This window comes from Boleophthalmus pectinirostris, unplaced genomic scaffold, assembly GCF_026225935.1.
Source record: "Boleophthalmus pectinirostris isolate CB_2022bp ecotype Guang Dong unplaced genomic scaffold, ASM2622593v1 HiC_scaffold_9, whole genome shotgun sequence".
Classification (NCBI taxonomy): Eukaryota; Metazoa; Chordata; class Actinopteri; order Gobiiformes; family Gobiidae; genus Boleophthalmus; species Boleophthalmus pectinirostris.
The window spans coordinates 27,800,858-27,827,384 of NW_026571541.1; the positions used below are offsets into that span (position 1 = coordinate 27,800,858).

The following is a 26,527-nucleotide window of genomic DNA, read 5'->3' on the forward strand; positions in this document are numbered from 1 at the left end:
CAGTATGATGAAAATGCTTTAAGAAGAAAGTAAATGTTGTCTGACATAGAATTACAGGACATATAATTACCCACCAAATGGATGCTATAAAACTTTAAACAACAACTTACCATAGTTTGCGAATTAGGATCATCTAGTTAATTTTGCATGCTTTCAAAAGTTTGGAGTTGACTTGTTGGTGCATATGAACACTGAACAGTTTACACAAACCGACTTTATATCATATTTAAAATGTGAACGTTTCCCAAATTCTCCATTGAACTGAATGGGATCCACCCTCTACTGAAATGAATGAGATAAATTACTTCTTAAAACCCAAATTTATCGGTTGGCCTTCTTTTAACTGGTTTTGATTTTATTCCTTATTTCAATTTCTTTTTATTTATTTATTATAATTAATTGGATTGTTTGCATCATTGTCTATTTTTGTATGGTATTTTATGCTTTTTGTATTGTTCTTTGATGCTTGTACCTCACTTTGTAAACTTGTTTTTAAAAGTGCTTGATTTATTATTATTATTATTATCCCTGTTTAACTGGAAGTGCCACCACACGAACGCACAGGTTATAAATAATAATAATAATAATAATACATCGGACTTATATAGCGCTTTTTTGAACACTCAAAGACGCTTTACAAACAAATAAAAAACTGACACTGTAGAAAATGGGGGACTTATGGGGGAATGCCAGTTTGGACAGGTGATTTTTTAGATGTGATTGTGGGATGGATTGTGGGAGTGAGTTCCAGAGGGAGGGGGCAGCAGCAAAGGCTCAGTCCCCCAAGGTTTAGGAATGTGTAGAAACAAATGTGGGCAGGAAGGAATAAGGTGAACAGTTCTTGTCAGTCACACTGAAACTACGACTCTAACCCTTCTGTTAGCGGGCACCTTTTCAACCAACTACACCACAATTTGCTCTTGTGTATAAATTCCCCATTAAATCACTACCTTCTTTGTTTCAGAACTGGGCGACATCCGTAACGTGACCACGACCGTGCCCTCTCTAGAGCTGGACGGCCTGGAGAAGTATACCAACTACAGCATCCAGGTGTTGGCCTTCACTAACGCGGGAGATGGCGTACGCAGTGAGCAGATCTACGTACGCACCAAGGAGGACGGTAAGGACCCATGCACCAATTTATTATCACCATTTATATTTTTTATCTTTGTTATGATTATATATTGTGATGTGTGAGCTACTGTGTCCAAATAATTCCCCTTGTGGATCAATAAAGTTTGTCTAAGTCTCTCTGACGACTCTGTGAGGGGCTCTGGTGTGACTGGTGCTTGGTCTGTGTGGTTGCAGTCCCTGGACCTCCCGCGGGGGTGAAGGCGGCTGTGTCGGCGTTGGTGCCTGTAAAGCCGGGTGAGCCCATTAGCCCCGTGGTCTTCGTGTCCTGGCTTCCTCCGCTCAAACTCAACGGAATCATCAGGAAGTACATCGTGTTCTGCTCCAACCTGCACCCGATGGTAATAGCATTTGTATACCACAAGATCGCCCAAGTACATTTTAATTTCATGTTTAGAGTCGTGTTGAGTTATTTTAAAGGTACACTGTTTAACTTTTTGGTTGGGGGTCTGTCACCTGCTTGTTTCTTCATTGCTTTGCCTTGAATGTTCCACAATATGACATTAAACTGCTCTACTTTACATTTATTCAGTTACAGGTGGTTATATGGCTCAAAAATACCTACAAAAACAGGCATTCTGACTGTGAGTGGAGTTTCCCCCCCATAGATCTGACCTATAACTTGGTCTGGTTTGATCTCCATGAAGGTAGAAGGGTTTAATTTGACGGACTGTCCACCAGAAAAGTTACACAATGTACAATGCATTGCTTTTCTGGTGCAAAAGGTCTTACACTTGCTTATTAATGGAGATTGCTTTTACCTGAAGTTTCTACAATATGACATTAAACTTTCTTTCTCTGCATTCTTTCTGTAATAGCAACCAATAATATCTACATAGAGACAAGCAGGTGTCATAGCCTTCATCCAAAAAATACACAGTGAATCTTTAATAATACAATGTGTAATGGATGTAACAATAACCAAAATATCATGATATCATATCGTCAAATTTCTCTCAATAATATCATGGGCCATCACAATAAATTGAATTACAAGTTTCTCTGCTTAAATTAATTGTTATGGTGCAGCAATAGCTAAAAAAACCAGAGGGAACTACGTAGACCATGATCCTTTGCTCCATTTTGGTGCAAACTTCATGAAGAAATTACAGTTCTAAGCACTTTTAAGTCTTAATTCTTTGGATTAAGTCTTGTCAAGGCATTTTAAGAGGAAAAAGTCACATATTCACAATTTTGTTAGCCTCCACGAAATATCGCACTGAATATCGTACCGTGAGATGTATATCATGAAAATAATGTACCGAGAGATTTGGATATTGTTACATCATTAGTAATGACCCAATAGCACTAGAACTGACCCTTTACCAAAAAAAACAACTTATTTTTGGTTCTTAATTTTACTTACATATAAAAGTGTCAGGAGGAAAATATTATTAAACAAAAACAGTCAACAGAGATACATAAAATAGTCCATAATTACAATGTTATAGTATGTTAAAGGTGCTTTGTGTAACTTTCCTTTTGGGGTCCATCCCCTTCTTGTTTCTTTGGATATGTCATTGCTCTGCTTCAAATGCTCCACAGTATGATATTAAACCATTCTACCTTACATTTATTCAATTACAGGTGGCTTTACTGCTAAAAAAATAGTTAGTAAAACAGGCATTCTGACTGTGAGTGGGGTCGCCTCTTCACAGATCTGACCAGTAACTTGGCTTTGTTCGGTCTCCATGATGATAGACAGGTTTAAAGCCACCCTGTGAAACATTTCTAACAAAGCAATAACATCTCCTTGGAGAAAAGCATTCGACAGACCCTCCACCGGGAAACTTACGCGATGCAGCTTTAAATACAGTGTGATTATATCTTGAATTATTCTGTATTTTGAAATCATCTCATTTATGAATTGTCCCTATGCTTTTTTATATGACTTTTCCTTATGCTTTTTTATATGAATTGTTGATGCACATGTAGAAAGTTTAAACTGCTGGTGGACAGTGGTACATGAATCCCTCCTCTGTCTCTTATTTGCAGGTGATGAGTGAGTTCGAGGCGTCTCCAGATGAATACTTCTACAGGATTCCAACCTTGACCCGTAACAGACAGTACAACATCTGGGTGGTGGCTGTGACAGCAGCTGGGCACGGAAACAACAGCGAGAAAATCACTGTGGAACCTCTGGACAAAGGTACTGATGAGGAAACTCAATAATATCATATCATATCAATAATCATAAATCATAATAACTTTAGACTCTATACTTTATATTTGTATCACCTGACATTAACTATAAATAAACACAAAACACACAGCAGGTTCAGTCTTGGGTTTGAGACTCAGCCAGTGTTCAGCTTCAACTGAACTGATATTGGACTAAATCAGGGCTAAACCACAACATCCAAACAAACTAACATACCACAGAAGACCTAAGTACAATAGCAGGGTAGCCGCAGAGTCTTAAAAGTCTTAAAAAGGTCTTAAATTTAATGTTCCTAAATTAAGTCCTTAAAAAGTCTTAAATTATGTTGTCCAAGTCTTATTTTTTTTCACAAAGGTCTTAAATTCATTTGCCTATTTTTTTATATACTCAACGGGGCTGCAGTGCAATGTTAAATCAAGGAAAAAAAAAAGTTAAATCATGTAACGTGAATGAACATCCAATTTGGAGTATGCACAAACAACTCTTTAGTTTGTCTTGTTAAAATGTTATAAATTATTTTTTGGCCATTTTACAAGCAATGCATGCTATTATAAATGAGTTCTGAATGAGATTTTATAATAAAAGTATTTTTTGTTATTTAAAGCAGTGAGTAATGGTCATTATTAAAATTGGATCTGGCATTTTTCACCCGCATAATGGTGTGATGTTGGTCTTCATTTTCATTTAAGTGGTCTTAAAAAGGTCTTTAAAAAGTCTTACATTTGGGTAGTCAAACCTGGGGATACGCTGAATAGAAAAATATATTCTGCTGATCTAATACAAATGAATATGTTGTGATTTGGTTACAGTAGTTGAAATACTAATAAATCTTAATTTCTAGAGCACTTGCACTTTTAAAAACAAGGTTTAAAAAGTTGTAGTTGTGGTAACACTGGTACTGCATATTACCTGTAATTAATTGCTTGTTCTTTTTTAATTTAGGTCTTTTTCTTGTAGCTCCAGCCCGGATCCTCACCTTCAACGGGACAGTGACCACTCCCTGGATGAAAGACATCGTGCTGCCATGTAAAGCTGTGGGCTACCCTCCTCCCACCATCAAGTGGCTCAAGTTAAAGTCAGTCTCGCACTAATGTTGTCAGTCCAAAATCAATCTTCTGAACATGTTCTAAAAGTTTATTTCCTTCATTCAGCACCAATGGGACCCCCACACCTGTCCTGGTGGATGGCCGCCGCAGTGTCAACAGCAGCGGCAGCTTCATCATCCGCACTGTGAAAGCCGAGGATTCTGGGAACTACAGCTGTGTGGCCAGCAACAGCTGGGGCTCAGACGAGATCACACTCAATCTGCAAGTTCAAGGTTAGAGATAGAAGTTTTTGATTGTGTTTTCTCTTCTGCTTTTACTATTGCAGTAACAGGTTTTGAAGTACACATAATTCATTAAAAATACTTAACCTTTAGTGTAGAGGTAGAGGTACAGAATTTTCAGTCCCGCTCCCGCTTGCACCAGCATTGCACAGTCCTGCTCCCACCCGTGCCCTCAAAGAATTGTAATTTTCATTCCCGCTCCCGCCCGCAAATCCCGCAAGATGGGGACATTCACTTTTTTAAGCTCTCTCAAACATGGAGAAGCAGAAAGAAATTGATGATTGATTAATGCCAAATAAAATATCCAGCACAAATTATGTATGATAGGTTTACATTAATGATTTGTATATTTTACTTTACACTTATATTTACACTTAGACTTACATTTAGTTGTATTGTGAAGTCCTCCAGCCCGCATCCACAATGAGCTTTCAAAATGTGTCCCATGTCGCACTGTTTTACATCGGGTGCAGGGCTCTACTTTAATGTTGCTAGAAAACATTTTGCTTACTCAATAGAGGTCTGTGTATTTCAGAATCAAAATCATAGTTGTGCATCAAAGTGAGTAAAGAATCCTGTGACATTACATTGAACTTGTGTTGTTCTTGTCCTTCCCAGTCCCTCCTGACCAGCCTCGCCTCACCGTTACCAAAACCACCACCACATCCATCACTCTGTCCTGGATACCAGGGGACAATGGAGGCAGCTCCATCAGAGGTAACTTTCAAAACTAGTTTTCATACTTTTCACTTCTAGTCAGGTAATGAAGTGTAGTTGAGTATTAAGTAGGCTACAATTCATGAAGAAAAAAAAAAAAACAAGTGACAAAACTATATATTGACCATTTGATAACGTTTAAAGGTGTAACTTTTCTTATGGAGGGTCCACTACTTGCTTGTCCTCACAAGATAAGCAGATGAGACAACCAGGCCAAGTTACATGTCGATCCACTCGCTTTAAGAATGCATTTTTGTTTAAGTAAACGGGTGCAGACACAGTGTGACCTCCTTTGACACCTGAGCTGGTCTCTTGTCATCGTGCTGCAGTGGATGTGATAAAAAAGTGCAGCTCTAAAAGACAGATTAAAAACAGCAGAACAGATTAGAAGTGTTTAAGAACAAGATTAAAACACTCCATCTTAAAGAAAGGCCATTGGAGGTGATTTATCATGGCTCCTGATCAAACATCCTCCATCTCAGCACTGCTCATTATAATGTGTGTTTGTCTCGGCTCAGAAAGGCATTTCTCTTCTAAGACAAATGTGAGCGGTTGGACAGCTCAGTATTGTTTTCAAATCTGTCTTCAGGTAGTTTCACCAATGGATTTGCTGTATTCAGCATTTTATTTTACTTAAAGGAACTTAGTTTTGATAATGGTAGTTGATGGTATTACACATGTAGTCGCTGGTTAGCAGTGAGTCTCTGTGTACTTGATATGGTACCACAAATTAATTCAAAGTATGGCATATTTGTTTACATTGTGAGATTGTGAAGCTTGTGGCACAACCCCTGGATGGGCTGTTTTGCTCCTCATACCATAATAACACCATGCAGTTGATCAAGAAAATCACCATGTTCTAAACACAGAGTGCTGTTATGATCCAGCCATCGGTGCTGTGAGCCACACTTTGACTGTCAGGATCAAACAATCTTTTATACAACACTCTGTCCTGAAGCTAAATGAGGAGCTTAATCCATAAAATCAATGATGTTATAATGGGAGCACGAGATGGTTAAATAGTCTTGTGTGTTTGTCTATGTGTGAGGGAGGTGCTGTTTCATTGCAAAATATTATCTTAGAAAATAAGATGAAATATATAAAGTATTATCTAGCTGTCTGTCTGAATGTCGTCTTATTTTTGAAGGGTTTACATGCTGTTTCCTGTTATTAGAAGACTAAAATGACAGATTCATAAAATAAACATTAACAGAGGTTATTTGAGTAATACTTAAGAAATATGGAATATAATAATTGACTAATAATAATTATACATCTGTTTGTTTTTCTTTTTTTTGTGTGATTTCACCAGAAAATAACACCAGAAAAGTATAATATGACACAGTAACACTCACCACAGTCTTTTTTTAATGTTTTGTCTTGACCCCCTCTGTGTAGCCTTCATAAAGTCCTGTATATCTAACCAGTATTATTTGGTGCAGGTTACATTCTGCAGTATTCGGAGGACAACAGTGAGCAGTGGGGCAGTTTTCCCATCAGCCCCAGCGAGCGCTCCTACCGTCTGGAGAACCTCAAGTGTGGCACCTGGTACAAATTCACCCTGACAGCCCAGAACGCAGTGGGACCAGGGCGAATCAGCGAGATCATCGAAGCAAAGACTCATGGGAAAGGTAGGCCTGTCGTGCAGAAATGCTGCCACTGCATGGGTAAACACTTTAAACATGTGAGGAGGGTGCTTATTCAAGACCTCATATAAAATCTAATATAAAGGTATGTACAATGGATTATTATGGTATTATGGTAGTATGGCATATTAAGGCCTTCATGGTCTCAGATTAAAATATGGGCAGTTAAGTCTTTGTTTGCATTCTGTGTATCTAATCTGAGCTAAATGATAACTAGAACTAGATGAGAAGGGAACCTGGTCACATTTCCACTTATTGAGAATTTCCATTATATTAATTTTGTATTTGAACATTGTTTACTTGTTATTTCATTTTCCCCATAAATAGAAGAGACTATGGTGCCTCTTTCCCCCATTGTTTAATTTTTGGCCCTATAACTTGGGATGGGACAAGATCCAGTGAGATAAAACTGCAACATATGAGGAAATTGATCTTTTTCTACAACGTTTACAGATGAATAGGACATAAACGGGTTCTAGTTACATCTCTTGAGTTTCAAAACTTAATTTCTGTTCTTACAAGTGCCGAATGCTCCTGACTGTTTGTGGGCTTTGCTCTTCCAAAGGAAAATTTTCAGTTAAGAAAACATTCTGTGAAGGCCAAAAATGTTTGTAAGAAGGCCTTGAGTAAACAGTGACAAGAAAAATAATAATAATAATTTTTTTTTAAAAACACCTGGTGAGACCTAAAAATTAATCTTGTTTCATTCACGTAGGTCCAGTCTCACATCGCCTCATTTTGTGTCTTGTCTCAATCTGACACACCGCCATTTAAAAATCCCTGCACTATACCACAAAAAATCAAGTTCGTCTGCCAAATTTGCTTACTATCTGTTCAATTTCCACTATTTCTTCTTGTCCTCAGAGCCACAGTTTGCCAAAGAGCACGAGCTGTTCACCAGCATCAACGCGAGCAGGGCGCGGCTGAACCTGGCTGGGTGGAACAATGGCGGCTGCCCCATCACCTCCTTCATCCTGGAGTACAGAGCCGTGGACTCGACCTCCTGGACCACGGCCCAGCGCACCTCCCTCACCAAGAGCTACATCCTGTACGACCTGCAGGAGGCGACGTGGTACGAGCTGCAGATGAAGGTCACCAACAGCGCCGGCTCTGCGGAGAAGAGGGTCACGTTCGCCACGCTGAACGCAGACGGAAGTGAGTGTTTATGGCCCAGAATACACGGAACAATGGCAGCACTTTATATTAACTACACCTTAATTCATTTTAATAAAGCATGGACAATGTTAATTAAGACTTAGTTCATATTAGGAATGATTCAGGCTCTTTATCTAATAATAATGAGTTTGGGTTTTCGTTTAGGAGTCCTTTATCTTCTGGTTTCCATGGAAAAATCATTGCTGTTCTTGGAATGTTCCACAGTATAACCTTAAACTGATCTAACTTACATTTCACTTACAGGTGGCTTTATTGCTCACAAATATTTAGAAAAACAGGCATAACATAAAGCAATAACATCTCCATGGACAAAGTTAGTGACAAATCCTCTACCAGAAAAGTTACACACTGTACCTTCAAGGCTAATTAAAGTGTAGTCGTTATAATGTGTTACCAAAACAACCCTTTATTTATTTATTTATTTATTTACATATAGGCAAACGTATTAGAAAATCACTTGTATTATCCAACCAATTGGTAAAACAGTTTGCTTGAAAGTTTATTCACCAAAACCTTAAGTACTGTCCCTGTGGCCATTTCTACTAACAAACAAATAGTGCACAAAAATTATAGAATTACAGGTGAGAATTGGTGCGTTTTAAATAGAGAAGACGTAGCTGCTGAATTGGACTGGGGTTATAGTGCGGGGAGATTGTGTACATCAGGTCAATGCAGTCATGCTAACAATCATTCTGCAAACATTGCACATTTTATTTTGTACTTTTTTTTTCTCAGTCTTTTTCCGTTGGTCTCAGAGAAGTAGGCTGTTTTGTCAGCTTTTTTGTAACATGCTGCTGACAGGTATTCTAGGAATAAATCTGGGGAAAAAACAGTGATAGCTTCAGGGCCTAAGGCTGAAGATTGTACCAGTAATACTAAAAGCCTATAGGGCTCAGTGCTACTGTGGAATCCATTTATTTTTAAGGCTGTGGCGGACGAGTGCGAGCTCGTCCTTCAGAACTGATCTAAACAACATCTGAGTGCAGAGAAAATGGGTTACAATTTGTGCTAGCATGCACAAGTATGCACTGAAGACCTCCATGCAAATAAAATACAGTTAGAGAAACAGCAATAAATGCAGAGTGCTTTATTAATTGAGTTTTTAATAGATTTTTGATTTTGTCCTCGTACAGTGAATTTTCATATTTGGTTTGCGAATGTGGGCGTCTTTTCTTGTTAAATTAAGAACATAATAAACATTGCAAAGAACGAAAGAAAAACTGAAAAATTAAAGCTTGTGTGAGGCATATTCTCCAAACTTCTGTGATGGGTTTAATAAAATATTAGTTAATTTCTTATGATGTAACTACAAACCTTTATTGTGAAGGTACCATCCCTCCTTTGCTGAAGACAGGAGACCCCATCTCAGACAACATGTCCGGCAGCGGGGGTCTGAAGATGGTGGTGACCATCACCTCCATCCTGGTGGTAGCTGTGCTGGTCTTCATCATGCTCATGGTGCTGAAGAGGAGGAGGAGGGAGCAGAGGCTCAAGAGGCTCAGAGGTAACCTTAGATTAATGCACTTTTGTGTCAGAACATGTGACATTTTACATCTTTACCATTTTACCCTGCTGATTTGGTCACTTTTGGTTGACTTTTGGTTTATATTAAAACAATATCAAAGCACATGCACTTATACAATCATCACTCATCTAATTCTACAGCCATATTTTATACCTGATCACTTTATTATGAGCCCACTCTGTCTAGACATAGATCCATTTTCACAAAACCTCATACACTGAAATTTTTGTTAAGAATTTTAGGTTGTTATAACTGTATTTTTTCATTATCTATGAACTTTGTAGTTGACCTTGCCCACATATATCATCTCGGGATCTTTAAAAACACTGTGAAAACCTACATGGATGCAGTAAATGTATGTCAAATTAATATGTACCATTCATACTGAGCAAAACCAATTTCACATTTCCAGTTATTGAGAAATTTCCATTACATTCACTTTATATTTGCACATTGTCTACTAGTCATCTTTTCATCCCACATTAATTCATTTTCGCTCCATACAAAAGTACTCGTCCGTTGTATTTCTTTGGCTGGGGCTTATCAAAGGGGACAGCACTATTATAGCATTAACCGCCTCTCTGCTGACTTCACAGATGCCAAGAGCCTGGCAGAAATGCTGATGAGGTACGTAGCTTTAATTTTAATTTATGCTCTCCACTTTCCCTCGAACACACAGCATAAATCACAGCACGCCCGGCATTTACGTTACCTATCACTAAAAATCAAATGGATATGCGGTCTCCACTGCCTGCTTATCGCTACTTATCAACTTAAATGGAACTGAATTAGCATTTGTGCGATACAATGCAAAATCATCCAGCGGGGAGGGTAATGATTTTCTCCTGTTAATCTTTCGCAGTAAAAATACCAGGACTCCAGACACGGTGAACAAGCAGCCGCAGCCTCTCCGAATGCACATAGACATCCCCCGAGCTCAGCTGCTCATCGAGGAGAGAGACACCATGGAGACAATCGGTAACTACTGTACACAAGGACTATGGAGGAGAAATATACACTGCCCTAAAGCTTGCTCTGTAAAGTATACATCCAGCGAGGTGAGCCTAACGTAAGACTCGCCCACTGCTCCTGATTGGTTCACCTAGTAGCAAGGTGTGGGTTAAAAAAAAGTACTCTTGGCAGTGGTGGAAGGTAATCAAGTACAAAAATAAAAGCACAACACTCAAGTGCAATTTTTAGGTGTCTGTACTTTACTTAAATACATTTTACTGTGGTTACTTTTTCCTTTTACATCTCTACATTTGAGAGTAGGTATCTGTATTTTCTACTCCACTACATTTTAGCTCTGGACTGAAAAGTAAAAAGTGCTTTTCTTTATGGTTTGAGACCTGCTAAAATGGCTGAGACTTATTTTTGGAACATTAATTTGAGTTAATGTCCCAACTTTGAGCAAACCAAATACACAAATGCAGAAAAACAACAACAACAAAAAAAAAGAAATCTGTTGAATCACTCTGAAAATTACTTTTACTTTCTACTCTTTAAGTGTAGTTTTAAACAGGAACTTAAATACTAAATACTAACTTTTTTTTTTCATGTGATGCTTATACTTCTTTGACTTCTTTTTTTTTTTTACTTTTTTGCCCCTGTATTTGTACTTTTACTTAAATCACAAAATTTAGTACTTAATCCACCACTGACTGTTGGTGATAAGATAAGATTGGTTACTTCTTCTCACCGTACTGACATTAATTTTATATACATTTAGCAAACTCAACTCAAAAACATTATTATTACTATATTAATATTAATTAAATAACTACTTTGAATCTCTAGTATATGTCTCCACTAGCATCTGACTTTTTTGCTATGTCCACATGTATAAAAAAAAACACATTTTCACATACAAAAGTGATGCCCATTTGCTATATAGCTCTTTTTGGTCTATTTAAAAATTCTAGTAGAGCAGCTGTACCTACAGAACAGTGTTTTTTCAAGCCTTTTTTACTATTATTTTTGGGCTTAAATAATGCCCAGTGTATTTTTTTTGGTTGCATTTTTTATAGCAAATATTTCTTAAATCTTCATCAAAGATTCATCTTATAGTGCACACTTTAATCTCACATTAACAACACTGAAATGAGGTCTAAACTGCAGGTTAAGAAGGTTTTCTACATGAAGATTAGATAGAGACAGATTTTTTTTTTTTGCAAATTATTTCCATTACTTTATCATTCTTATCCGATTTACATCTTATATTTCTCTTGTATCTCTTGTAGATGACAGATCCACGGTGCTGCTGACAGACAATGACTTTGGGGAGACCAACAAGCAGAAGTCGTCCACAGTGACCCACACGGTGCACTACCAGTCCCTGTCCCAGGCCACCGGACCCCTGGTGGACGTGTCCGATGCCAGGCCTGGAACCAGTGAGTCCCTCCACCGTCAGTGCTCAACATTTATTTCTTTTACTACTAACACTACTACTACTTCTGTCTGTCTGTGTGTGTGTGTGTGTGTGTGTGTGTGTATTGTGGTACTAACCATAACATAAGGTCTTTTCATGAGAGTGGAGTAATAAGGGCAGGTCAGTGCAGAGGAATTGGTTAAGACATTCAGGTTTTGGTACTACCGAGTTATTGTTTTGTCACTTAATACCAGTGGTGGAAGTTAATGAAGTGCAATAGTAAAAGTCCAATACTTAAGGAGGATTTTTAGGTATCTGTACTTTATTTAAGTAGATTTTATAGTGGATACTTTTACTTTCTACTCCACTACATTTTAGATCTGGACTGAAAAGTCTAAAGTACTTTTCTTTATAGTTTGAGATCTGCTGAAATGGCTGACGCTTATTTTTGGAACATTTAATTTGAGTTAATGTCCCAACTTTGAGCAAACCAAATACACAAAAAACACAAAACAGCTAGATAAATTAACAAATCAACTGAATCACTTTAAAATCAACTAAGCATTTCATCCTTTAATTGTTCTAAAAATCTCTGCAAAATACTTTTACGTTTTACTCTTTAAGTACATTTTTAAACAGGCACTTTAATACCTTTACTAAATTAGATGGTTTCATATGATACTTTTACTTTTACTTGAGTAATATTTTGCTCTTGTATCTGTACTTTTACTTAAGTAACAAAGTTGAGTACTTCACCACTGCTCAGTACCAATACCAAGATGATAATAAAAAACTCTCTTTATTTAGATAAGATTATTTAGAATTACATTTAATATTGATTAATGTCAGATTTTTTTGTGCTTTTGAAAACCCTACCGTAAATGTCCCAAAGTATAACATTAAACATATACACCCATGGAGACAGTCCAGGCATAGGTAATAACATATCCATGGAGACAAGGAGCTGCCAGATCTCCCACCAGAAAAGTTACATAGTGCACCTTTAACTGCTTTGTCACTACTGGATAAATACACACTACTGAAGTACCAGAATACTTTTGTGTGCTCTTGGTATTTTGTTCTTGTTCTTTTTGAAGCGTTTGATCAGTTGAGTGAAAATAACATGTTATGCTACAGTTGGCGTCTAATCGCCCTGTTTAAAAGCTACAGCTGAAGCAGATTTTATACTGAATCAGCAGCATATGGCTCCTCTTCATAATAAAAACAACACTGCCAATATAATACTGTGATAATTCCTATATAATAATTACAAGCAATGGGGATTTGATGGAGATAAATGTGAAATTGGTTATAAATACTGTTTACTACATTAATAATAATGAGACTGTAGGTGAGGGTAGCTTTGGTCATGAGCTTTGGTTAATGGTAGAAAGGACACGATCGCGGATACAAGCGGTCGAAATGAGTTTCTTCCACAAGGTGGCTGGGTGCTCACTTAGAAACAGGGTGAGGAGCTCAGACACTCAGGAGGAGCTCGGAGTAGAGCCGCTGCTGAGGTGGCTCGGGCATCTGTTCTGGATGCTTCCTGGGAGCCTCCCTGGGGATATATTCTGGGCATTCCCACCAGAAGGAGGCCCCGGGTAAGACCCAGGACACGCTGGAGGGAATGTGTTTCTGGGCTGACCTGAGGACGTCTTGGGGTCCCCCGGAGGAGCTGGAGGAAGTGTCCGGGGTCAATAAAGTCTGGGAGTCCCTGCTTAGACTGCTGTCTCCGCGACATGGCTCCGGATAAGCGGAAGAAAATTGATAAATGCATGGATGATAATAATAATAATAATAATAATAATAATGCCTCAGCAACACATACAAAATTACAGTTTCTTATAGGCAAACAGTGTTGCTAATGACATAAAAATATATCACAAATTTTAATTTCCAGAGCAAATTTCTTTCTTCAATAGTAGATAGATAGGTAGATTTAGTTGAAAAAATATACTTTTAATCAAACTAGCTTGGTCCAGTAAGTAAATACAGCTAAACAGACCAAAACTATTCAAATACATATTGATATTTTAATATTGTTTTAACTAAATAGCACTAGATAGACAACTCACGGATTCCATAGACATTTTGAGAAGTAATAATTATCTAAAAATTGCTGTGAGTATGGTACTATAGTTATACCATATACTCTTCTCTGTTTGTATAATATTATTGAAGATAATAGGAACTGCACTGAACTGACCCAAACCATACTGCTCATTGGAAAATACTTGCGTGCATTTGAATTTATCAGAGCTTGGTTAGCTTGCAGCATTTATCCTCATAATGTTTGCTGCGACTCCTCCGTACAAAATCACTATAAGTACATTTTCAGGTCAGTTCAAATGCTAACACACTAACTAACCTAAACCAGCCCATACATCCAGCTTCCCTCGGATCAAATCAGCCTGCCCTCCCGCGGTCACAGTCTTGTAGGTAGAGAGATTGCAGTGACACAGAAAGTGCAGATGTGGGCGCTGGAGTTTGTGCACCACTGGAGCAGAACTGATGAAGAAAAGAGATCTGTGTGCAGCGTTCTGACATGTGCTCACCTGAGTGCTCTGTCCTATGGGGGGCAGGGAGGGGAATCTGCTAGATGAGCCCAGGATTAGTGATTGTATGAAGCCTATGTGTGTAATGTATTGTTTTTGTCTTGTATTTGTATCTAACCATTGGTGTGTCTTCAAATTATTTACATTTTTTATTTTTCTAATGGTGCACTCTGTCACTTTTCTGGTTAGTGGTTCACCCAGTGTTGTATTATAAGTAGGAATGTAACAATAACCAAAATATCGTGTTATTGTATCGTCAAATGTCTCTCAATAATATCGTGGGCCATCACAATATAACGAATCACAAATTTCTTTGCTTAAATTCATTGTTAAGGTGCCGCAATAGCTAAAAAACTAGAGGGAACTACATCGACCATGATCCTTTGCTTCGTTTTGGAAAGAAAGAAATAACAGTTCTAAGCACTTTTAAATCTCGGTTCTTTGGATTAAGTCTTTTCAAGAGGAAAAAGGAGCATATTCACAGTTTTGTTAGCCTTCATAAAATATCGCAGTAAATATTGTACCGTGAGATGTATATCATGAAAATATCGTACCATGAGATCTGGATATCGGTACATCCCTAATTATAAGGCGAGTGAGGTGATTGTTCCTCCTCAGAGCAGCTTGGACTCCCTGTACTCAAGACACTTACAGAGGATGTCCCAGAGTGTTATAAAAGACGTGCAACATCCATTAAATTCAGAGTTTCAGCTGCTTCCCTCTGGTCAGAAGCTTTTAGTCCCAAGATCTAGAACAAATAATTTTAAAGAAGCTTTGTTCCAGCTGCTATTATACTTTGTAATCTATTTATCTATCAATTTTAGTACGTTTGTCTTGGAAGAAATCAGGTGTTTTTATATATATGTAATATTTATTGTGATTTTAGTCAAGCGTGATGGATGAATTTAACTAATCGTTTATGCAACAAACCATTCTGCACTGGAGCTCTGTAAAGCTTTATTTTGTAATTCTGTTTTTATACGTGTTATTGGATATAATGTGGATGAATGCATGAAATGTGAAATGTAGCACCTGCCTCTCAAATCTGCAAAACAAATTCACCTACGAGTATGAATAAAGCAACCTAACCTAACCTAGATTGAACATGGGCTTTGCGGCCATATTGTGAGTGAAGTGGACATATAATTGTATAGTGCATTTAAAAACAGACAGTGCTGCCCCAAAGCGCTTAACAAAACAGATAAAAATGCAATATAAGAATAAAGAAAAAAACTAGAATAGAATAAAGAACACAGATAAAACTATAGAAAAGCAACTTGTGTTAAAAGTTTTAAAAAGTGCATTTTCAGCAGCAATTTAAAACTCTCCAGGGAAGTAGCAGCTCTGATATGTAACTCTCCCTGTCTCAAATAGATAAACTATAAATTTAATAAAGTCCAATTATTAAAATATTAAAAGGAAAATTATGATGAAATACTCCAGCTCCCTGTTAGTTTGTGTGAGTTCTTGCAATAAAACCAGCTGTAATTTAATAAACGTAAGGTAGAGCTGTTCAATGTCATACTGTGGAACATTCCAGAGCAATGACATGTCCACAGAAACAAAAAGGTGACATAATGCACCTTTAATTATTGCTTTGTCCAGACCCCACTGCCAGACGCACTGCCAAAGCTGGTCCTGCCGCCGCCCGGAGCCGCTACGCCAGCCAGTGGACCCTGAACCGGCCCCACCCCACCAGCTCCTCCCACACCCTCACCACAGACTGGAGACTGCCCACGCCCAGGGCCACCGGCTCTGTGGACAAGGAGAGTGACAGCTACAGCGTCAGCCCCTCGCAAGATACAGGTAGAGATGTAGAGGTTTATGGGTAGTACTAAGGAATAGACTTAATACCAGTACTTTACCGATACAACTTTTTTTTTTATTAAAGAGGACATAATATATAATTTAACAAAATGCAATAATAAACATAGAACAAAACCTACAACAAACAACGAAAGTCCCCACCTCTAACCCACCCTTTCCCCCAAACATACACACAAATTTAATTAAATCAAACAAAAGTAATGTGGTAGTGCAGCATAACCACACTGCTAGGCCCCCTTATATTTATTTATTTTTTATTTATTTTATTTTATATTTTTTATATTTATTTATTATTATTTTTTTTTAATAAACACTTTTGGCCACTATACTTATCTAATATTATTTTCACCATCATCTTTTCCTTTCATCATCTTTTACTTTTTACTAGTCTTAAAGCTTAATTTTCAAGGCATTTTCCTCTTTCTTAGTTTTTCTTTTTTTTTATTATTGTTATTTTTATTTTTTTTATAATAATATAAGATTATTTTTAAATAAATTATCTTCGTTTTAAGGATTACCTAAACAGTTGTCTTTATTTAGATAATTTAATGTTGTTTTTGATAAGAACTCATTTTACCTAATTCCACTTTATACATGTACCAAAGGACATATTGATTATTCTTACCGTTACGTTTTTCTCTTTAAATGTAAACCACTAAACTCCTCCCCTTCCAGACCGAGCGAGGAGCAGCATGGTGTCCACAGAGAGCGCCTCCTCCACATACGAGGAACTGGCGAGGGCCTATGAACACGCCAAGATGGAGGAGCAGCTGCGCCACGCCAAGTTCACCATCACTGAGTGCTTCATCTCGGACACGTCGTCGGAGCAGATGACCGCGGGGACCAACGAGTACACGGACAGCATGACGTCCAGCACGCCCTCCGAGTCGGGCATCTGCCGCTTCACCGCCTCCCCGCCAAAACCTCAGGATGTCAGCCGCGTCATGAACATGGCCGTGCCCAAAGCCCACAGACCTGGTGGGTACCTACACACACACACACACACACACACACACAGACACACATACACACACACACACATAGACACATACACAATGGGTGCTTATAGGGACATATAGGGGAGGTCTGGGAACTTTTGACATGTTTAGGTTTAAGACTGGACCACAGAAATAAAACGATAGAATGAAATATACACTACCGGTCAAAAGTTTCAGAACACCCTAATTTTTCCAGTTATTTATTGCAATTCAAGTCCAAGTGCAAGTCCAATGAAGAGCTTGAAATGGCAAAACTAAACAGCCAGAGGTTTAAAAAAAAAAGTAAAAGATAACAAAACACACGTCCAAGCTCTGCCAAAACTACCTCAGGAAAAAAGAACAAGATAGTAAACTTGAAAACATGGAGTGGCCAACACAGTGTCCAGACTTAAACCCCATCGAGCTGGTTTGGGATGAACTGGACAGAAGAGTGAAAGCCAAACAAACTACAAGTGTCACACATTTATGGGAACTTCTGTAACAGACTTGGGAAGAAATCTCAGTAGAATATTTGATTTCTGTTGTAAAAAAAAAAAAAAAGAAAATGCCACAAGTGTGTTCAGCTGTTATATCTGCCAAAGGTGGACACTTTCATGAATCAAAAGTTTAGAATACATTTTGGTCAACAGTAAACAGTAAAAAACTTGAAAAAGTGTGGTGTTCTAAAAGTTTTGACCTGTAGTGTATGTAACATGGCTATAGTGTGTAGAAGGTAACATTCAGAAACAAGCATATATCAACAACTCAATCTCAACAATTACCGGTACCTCACCTTTTGATTTGAACAGGACGATAGTACTTTGCATACTCTGTTATGTAATAAAGGAACAGGGGTGTAACCAGGATAAAGCCTTATCTTTTTAGGGTTATATAACAACACTTTTGTATGAAACAGCAGCTTCAAATACTTAAATAGAGTAGATTAGAAAATCTTTTACTCCTTTGTCTCCTCTATAACCACAGCATTGGACAGATTTACAAAGGAAGTGGGTGAAATGTCTTGCTCAAGGACACAACAACAGTATAAAATGGCTAGAGAGGGCTGTGAACTGAAAGTCCTCCAATAATGGGACTATTACTCCCCAATTTATACCACTGTTTCCTTTACGACATACTTTTTCTTTAAACTATACATTACAGTAAATTGTAATAAGTGAATTTTCTAATGGTCTTTATTAAAAAACAAATACAGTTAAATGAATTCCACATCTCTGCTTCTATTATCAAACACATAACTATTAGACAGAAACAGTTGGATGAGTTCAGGTGTTTGTGGGTTTACCTGAGTTGACCCGCAGCCCTGGAGGCCACAGCCTTGTCACAGTGTCCAGACTTGTCTTACATTTGTGGGCTCCCCCCTCTCCCTGTGCTCCTCCTGCTCTCAGGACAGAGCAGAGGGCAGCTCCAGGCCTCCTCATCAGCCTGTCTGCTCCTATTGTCAGAGCCAGACTCCCCACACACACCGCTCTGTGCATGTGGTCCCGGGGCTGTGGTGTGCCTTACACTCAAAACTATCAGTTGGCAAAGTATGCGCCATGGCCATCTCTTAATGACGGGGCGTTTTGTAATCTCAAACCAAGTGCTGGAGATCACATTATGTTAGGGATAGATAAATAAATAAATGTGATATGTTTCTTCAATAACACTGCATGTTTTATTTTTCTTTTCTGATAGCAAAAGGTTTCATTTTGTTTAGTTTTCTGCTCAAATAAGGATTGTCTTTGACTGTATGACTTGTCACCCACTTACAACTCCATCCTCAGACCCAAACCAAAAGAGAGAAGGATAATAGCTGCTATACTTTAGAGTCATGAAAAGTTATGCAAAATATGACTCGCCTTAGGGCAGTTCAGTGGACTGTTAAAGGGCAAATATAACACTGTTTTCTGATATAATGTTTTTTCCTCATCACAAACATACTATACCTGGAGTTGTGTTTTATTTCATTCACACATGTTAAAGACACAAACCCTGAGTTCATCTCTCGCACAGAAAACACCTTGTGATGTCATCTGGTAATACAGTGTTTTTAAACTCCATACACCTTCATTAGAATCATTTAGATGATTTCAGCCCTGGAATTGCTGATCTCTGTTGAACAAAAGGTAAATGGTAGCTGTTAATGTGAAAACTACCTCTTCGTGACATCACAAGGTGGAACAGAGCATTTTCAGCTTTGCAGATGTAAACAGACTAATACTAAATGTTACTCAAATATAGGTGAATGAAACAAAACACAACTCCAGGTATGTTTTTCTTGAGGTAACAACATCCTAACATGGCCAAGTTTGCACAATATAGGACCTTTAATAACTAGAGAAAGTGTCAGGGTTTTCCATTAGGAATTCCTGGAAAAGTCATGGAAATTGAAAATGTAATTTTCCAGGCCTGGAAAAGTCATGGAATTTTAGTATCTCTTCTCTCTCTACAACGTTCTCTTAAGTTCTCATTAGACTATTATGATTATTTCCGAACATCTGCGCCTTTTGTTTTAAAAAGACGACAATAAATGCACTGACAGTATTTTCAATGTCAAAAACTATAATACAAAACCATAAGGTGAGTGGAAAGGGTTAACATTTCATATTTAGTCTAAAAGTCTAAAGTCTAAAAGTATGATGGTGCCGTAAAGTCATGAAAAATTCACTTTAGATCATGAAAAAGTTATGGAAAAGTTTTAAAATGTTGTCAGTGAAAAAGAGTGGGAACCCTGAGGTATAGAAAAAGTTCTGTGCTGAAACATTGATCACAAAAACGTTTGTCCAGTTGCACCTTTTTTAAGCAATGGACCCTACCTGGACAATTTAATGTCTACACAAAAAAAAAAATCACTCTTTTTAGACCATTCAGGATCATGCTGTTGTTGTGTCCTTAGGCAAGACACTTCACTTCACTTCATATGACTTTGTGAGTGATTAGTGGTGGTCAGAGGGGCAGAGGGCAGTCGTGAGATAATAATATAATAGATAATAATATGAAGTGAATGATTAAAGCGATGTAAAGCTTCTTGGAGTGAGATACTGACAGAGACAGTGAAATTTTAAAAGGTTTTAAATGGCACCCTCGTTGCTCTGATAAACGCTGTTATTTCTGATTACGCAATGATCTGCACTTTACAGCCTCATGAATTTTCAGTCTCCAACAAACTCCCTGAGCCCCACTTAAATCTATATTTAATTTAATTACCAGCCTCGGCCATTCATCATCTCTGCTGCTGCTAATAGGCTTTATTATAGAGCACATTCAATTATTCCAGCACTAAGACTAGACTACTGTGTACAGAGAATTAAATGGCCCATATTACACTATTTTCTGATCTATTTTCTGATCTATAGTATGTTATGATGTTGTTTCCTCATCAAAAACATACCCAGAGTTGAATATTGTTTCATTCTCACATGTATTGCATATTGAACCCTGCATATTTAGGCTTATTTAGGGGTTTGATTTAGGAGATCTTCTCTCAAACAGAAAGCACTCACTGCAAAAAAGCAAAATTTAAGATATAAACACTTAAATCTATCAGAAAATGATGTAAAAGTAGTGAAATTATCTGTCCATGCAGCAAGATAATTTTACTTGACCAATTATCTTAAAATACACGACCTCTAGACTAGAATGAAGCAGTCTCAGAATAGTCGGAGGTAATAAATCTGAATACAAGATGAACAACCTGATATAAGTTTTAAAATCTTGGAGAGATCAGAGAAATTTGCAGTGCCTATGATGTCATGTGGTAATACAGGAAGGGGTCCACTGTGCTTTTAATAATAATCATAATAATAATAATAACAATCATAATAATAATACTTTGGTTTTATGTAGTGCTTTTCATAGTAGCACAAAGACGCTCAGGATTCCCACGGTCATGGAAATCCTGGAAAAGTTTTGGAAATTTGTAAATTCAATTAAAATTTTGGAGTAACCATGGAATTTTAGTATTTCTTTCACACAACTACAGCATTCTGTTAAGTTATTATTAGATTATTATGATTATTTCCGAGCGTCTGCGCATTTTATTTAAAAGAGACGACAATAAATGCACTGACAATATTTAGAATGTTAAAAAACTATAAAACCAAAACAGAAGGTGAGCGGAAAGAGTTAACATTTCATATTTAGCACTAAAAGTATGATCAATTCTACACATGTAGGGTGTCGTAAAGTCATGGAAATTTCTTGAAAAATTCATGGAAAAGTTTGGAAATTTTGTCAGTGCCAGTTCCAGAGAGCGGGGACAACTGTGGCAAATGTTCGGTCTTCAAACTTCATACACCTTCACTCGAATCATTTGGATCATTTCAGCCCTCAAATTCCCCATCTTTACCAAGCTAAATGTGAAAGAGTAGCTGTTAACTTGAACTTCATGACATCACAAAGTGGGACAGAGCATTTTGAGCATTGGAGATGTAGACAGACTTACAATAAAGGATTACTCAAACATGTGAATGAAACAAAACACTCCGGGTTTGTTTTTAATCCAATCCAATCCACTTTATTTATATAGCATGACAGTCTCCGAAGTGCTGTACAGACAAATTAATACAATAAAAGACAGTAAATCATTAATAAAAACATACATCAAAACTGTAAAATGCATAAGCCTAAAATCAATCAATCAAATTAAATAAATTAAATTAAATTAAAGCCACAGAGGATTACACAACTCACGTTTTTGATGAGTTAACAACATTCTAACACGACTTAAACCTCACAAGAGTCAATTTTGTTTAATACACTGTAGGATCTTTAAAAAAGTGTAATTATTGCCGTCATTGACTCAAAGTAGGAGTCCATGGACAGATTTAAACATCTTTGGGGAATAGAAAGTGATTGGCAGATTCATTTGGAGTCACTCTCAGGTTCAGTGCAGACTTGACCTTGCAATCCAATACTGTAGGCTCTGGGACAATTTGCTGTGGTTAATATGTAATGAGCTCAGTGTAAATGGGATCTATACAGTGGAGACTATTAAGACTAAGGCCCGAATAACTCCACACCCAATCCTGGACACGAGTGCACTACTCAGGGGACAAATGAGGCTAGATTTATGTTTGAGCTGTTATTATACTTTTATATGGCGAATGTAAGTTAAAGATGCACTGTGTAACATTTCTAGTGGAGGGTCTCCCTTTTTTTGTTTTTGAGCAGCAGAAACACGCATAATGAATAACATCTCCATGGAGACGAGCAGGTAGCACACCCTCAACCAGAAAAGTTGTGTAGTGCACCTTTAAGATTCTGCCCTGTCCATGTCTCTGTTTAAAGTTATAATTCAAATGTCATTCAGCGTGATAATTCAGTTTATATTCTTGGTTTTATAGCCAACAGGGATTTCCCAGAGTAACTGCCAAAACTCATTTTTTACAAAGTTTCTATATCTTTCTGCCTATTTCTAACTTTTAATATTACATCATTTTGTGACATATAGATTAACATAGTTTTTCCATAACGTTCACTGCAAATCAAATGGATTTCCTCTCACTGTATTCACATTAGACTGAGGTTAAAGTAATAGTCTTTGTAAAAATGTCAGGACCATGTCTGAGCTGAGCAGAGATCAGAGTGATGGTGGCTCCTCAGGGGAACCTCAGAGAGAGTAAATGTGATTACAGCCGCTGCACATGTGCGCTGTCTGTCTCCACGCTCTCCGTGACATTTAAGTTGTAAAACTGAAGCTCTGGCCCCACATGAATCTTCATTCACACTGACTCATAAGAGATTATGTGCAAAGAAAACATTACACAAAAGTCATTTGATGCCAAATTCTGCCATCACAACATAAAACAACATATAAATGTCTGACAGAACAGAACGGACTGTTCCGTGTGATGAAACCTAACCCTGTGCGTGTTTGTGATTCTCAGCAGGTGAGCTGGTGCACCTGCCGCCTTACCTCCGCATGGACTTCCTGTTGAACCGAGGGGTGCCACTGGCCGCTCGAGGGGGGGCGGTGAGCAGCAGCAGTGGCAGCAGCATCGGCGGAGGAGCGGGAGGCGTGGGAGGCGGAGGTGCTGGAGCGACAGGGGAGAGCAGAGCTGTGGTGCCTGTGGGAGCGGCGGGAGCCATGGGCCAGGCCTGCCTGGAGCCTCAGAGGAGCCGCACACTGAAGAGGCCCCCGCCCATGGAGCCCACCATGGAGGTGCCCTCCGCCAGAGAGCTGCAGCAGTGGCAGCCCGGAAGTGCCTCCACCCTGCCCCACCGAGGGGAGCGAGGAGAGGCCCGGGGAGAGGTCCGGCCAGAGGGACCCCAGTCAGGAGACCTGGCCCAAGCACAGGCTGCCAAACTCAGCACCTCCCAGGAGTCTCTGCTGGACTCCAGAGGACACCTGAAACAGAGCAACAATCCCTACGCCAAGTCCTACACCCTGGTATAACACTGGTATAACCAGCCCTGGACTCAGCCAGCCCCCTGAACTCTGTACATACAGCCCTGACATGCGTCTCACGTGGATGCTTCACTCTTTCTTTCTCTCTTTTCTTCTTTTCTGTCGCTTTTCTCTACGGTGGCCCGGAGGGTTCACTATGTTGAGAATACAGAAAGTACATGCACAAAGATAAAGCTGCAGTTATCTCGGAAACATGGGCACTTGTTTCCTGCACAGATGTAACAAAGTCTCCAATGCTAACGCTAACAGCACACTCACCACATCACTGGGCGTCACGTCGGCCGAAACGCATCGTGTTTATTTTCAGTGCAGTGAACCTCTGGGGCCACCGTACCTCTCTGTTGCTTTTGCACTCTTCATTCTGTCACTCGCTCCTTGGATTTTCACAGTTTTTATTTTGTACTTGAGTATTCTTTTAAAGTGACGACATATGAGGATTGCCAAAATGATTTATTTAAAAATTTCAGAAAGAGAAAAAATGCTATTGAATTTATATCGAGGACAATTATAGTCATTATTATTACTATTATTATTATATAAAAGCAGAAAATATTCTAAAAACAGACGGGAGAGAGGAGCTATGTGGAGTAGTCTGCGGGGGAATTTGTTTATTTATTTTGGTTTTCTTGTGGCAGTGTGATGAATTCTGTGATTGGGTAACTGAGGGTCCGAACCACTCTGAAGAGCCAATGAGGGACAAGTATATGAGTGACACGGACTGGAGCGCCAATGCTGACCAATCGTATTGTTTTTCAACCTTCCCGGCGACTGCATGGCGACTGATAAATGACAATTAATAGGAATGGCTGGAAATCCAAAAAAGAGAATTTTTGTCACACTATAAAGTTATACAATGTGAATATATATAAAGAGATCACTTTTATTTGTGGATATTACGGGGAAATGATTTGATTAATAAAGTCCTTAGTCATGTTTGCACAATTCTGTCTTTTTATTTCATGGAAGATTTGAAGAGCCACCAAGAAAAGCCTGAAGTTTTATGTCAGATGCCCTTCCTGACACAACACTGTTTATTTATTTATCCAGGTTTGGGACCACCACACTGGCCTGTAAACATATGTGTCTGGATTATTTCTGACTTTTTGGGTGCTAGGTCCAACTATTGTCTCCATGGAGATATTATTGCATTGCCTGAAATGTTCCACAGTATAACATTAGGCGTAACTATCATGCATACTTACTGTGGGCTTGCCTCTCCACAGAGCTGACTTAGCCTACTTCTGTCTATGGAGAGAGATACATTAATGTAGGGCTGCACTATTACAGAAAAAAATCATTATCATGATTATTTTGGTCAATGTTGAAATCTTATTATTCAGACGATGTATTTTTTGGTGCCACCTAGTGAATCCTCTCAATTTCATTTCATTTCTCTCCAGCGCCTAGGTCAGGAATCGGAATACACTAGATGGTTTCCAAGAACCCTGGAAGTTGTAGACCGTGCTCTGGCCAATCAGCAAAGAGCTGTGAAGCCATGACGTCAAACTCAAGCGCCTGTCTGGGTCCCTTTTGTGGTAAAGCACAACAGTAAACAAAGCGGTCGAGATGGATGTAGACGAAGCCAGACATTCTGTGTTGGCAACGAAAGAGAATGTTTGGTGAATTTCATCAAGAGGCAAGACGTTATTGCCCTTCTTCTTACGGGATTTGGCACATTACATACGTCACGACCAAATAGCAGCGATTGGTTAAATAAAAAAAGTACCCGCCTATCGTCAAGTTAATGAATCCTAATGCTGCAAGGTCAGACGGTTTCCATGAAGTGAAACCGGCTGATTAATCGGGCGAACAAATATGTGCCTTAGAGCAGTTTTGCGCTGTATAAATCTTAAAATAAATAAAATATACATTGAACATAAAATAAGGCACAGAAAAACATAAATGTGTCCAAAATAAACCATATATCCAGCTTTTCTACAATCTCTACATTTAAAATAAAATAAATATGCTTATTTAAATAAAACACATCCCAAAATAAACTTCAAGCTTCATTTGTTTCAACTCGATTATATGAGCCTGGAGATCGTTTGACACACAAAACGAAATCGCAATCAGAATCCAATTAACTGCACAGCCTTACATTAATGTTATATTTTGGATTATTCTATTCACGCTCACGTCACAAACAAGAAGGACGTTCGGAAACATGTGGTGACAACTTCTCTGTTTGCGGTAGTAAGTCTGACAAAATATAGGAAATTAGAAAATGGCCCAGTTTTCTTCATTTAAATGTCATTGTAGCGTTCCGTTATGTTCAGCTAATCAACAATTACAACCACACCTCAGTTTTCATCATTTCCAAACTGACACACAACTCTGAGCGAACTGGGTACATGCGATTAGGAAAAACGAGGGTGCCAAATTCAAGGTTATTCCAAACAGCACATACATATGCAGTCTTCACGTTACCACTGATCACATTTACTTCAGTGGATTTTATCACAGTCGGTCGGTGAGCCCAGTGTCGGAAGTTCTCGTCACATGTTTCCAAACGTCTTCCTGGTTTGTGATGTAAGTGTGAATAAAGCCTATAACATTTCCAGTTGGACAAGTACACACCCCCAACTGGATAAGACACTCCCCCCTCTGTCCCGGAGTGAGACCCACTAGTGGCCACTCCAGGTACTGCAGCTCCCATAAGGTATTTTTACAAGGTATTTTTCTGAGAATTTAAACTGCCCATGTTC

The 26,527-nt window shown here is 38.4% G+C and overlaps 1 protein-coding gene across 4 annotated transcripts in view; it reads left to right on the top strand.

Annotated features, from left to right (window-relative positions):
• dscamb (Down syndrome cell adhesion molecule b) overlaps positions 1 to 24,761 on the top strand; it is a 194,632-nt gene extending 169,871 nt beyond the window's left edge. The window contains exons 19-33 of one of the 4 annotated variants that reach the window (XM_055147714.1): positions 965 to 1,120; positions 1,309 to 1,472; positions 3,127 to 3,280; positions 4,250 to 4,367; positions 4,444 to 4,610; positions 5,238 to 5,336; positions 6,779 to 6,967; positions 7,847 to 8,137; positions 9,486 to 9,662; positions 10,280 to 10,310; positions 10,546 to 10,661; positions 11,924 to 12,088; positions 16,212 to 16,412; positions 17,109 to 17,411; positions 23,299 to 24,761. In XM_055147714.1, the coding sequence (XP_055003689.1) occupies positions 965 to 1,120; positions 1,309 to 1,472; positions 3,127 to 3,280; positions 4,250 to 4,367; positions 4,444 to 4,610; positions 5,238 to 5,336; positions 6,779 to 6,967; positions 7,847 to 8,137; positions 9,486 to 9,662; positions 10,280 to 10,310; positions 10,546 to 10,661; positions 11,924 to 12,088; positions 16,212 to 16,412; positions 17,109 to 17,411; positions 23,299 to 23,807 (2,840 nt within the window). In that variant the 3' untranslated portion in view covers positions 23,808 to 24,761. Of the gene's footprint in view, positions 1 to 964; positions 1,121 to 1,308; positions 1,473 to 3,126; positions 3,281 to 4,234; positions 4,368 to 4,443; positions 4,611 to 5,237; positions 5,337 to 6,778; positions 6,968 to 7,846; positions 8,138 to 9,485; positions 9,663 to 10,279; positions 10,311 to 10,545; positions 10,662 to 11,923; positions 12,089 to 16,211; positions 16,413 to 17,108; positions 17,412 to 23,298 lie in introns of all 4 variants that reach the window. The other 3 variants (XM_055147713.1, XM_055147715.1, XM_055147716.1) reach the window with 3 other exon arrangements.
• Positions 24,762 to 26,527: the final 1,766 nt, after the last annotated feature.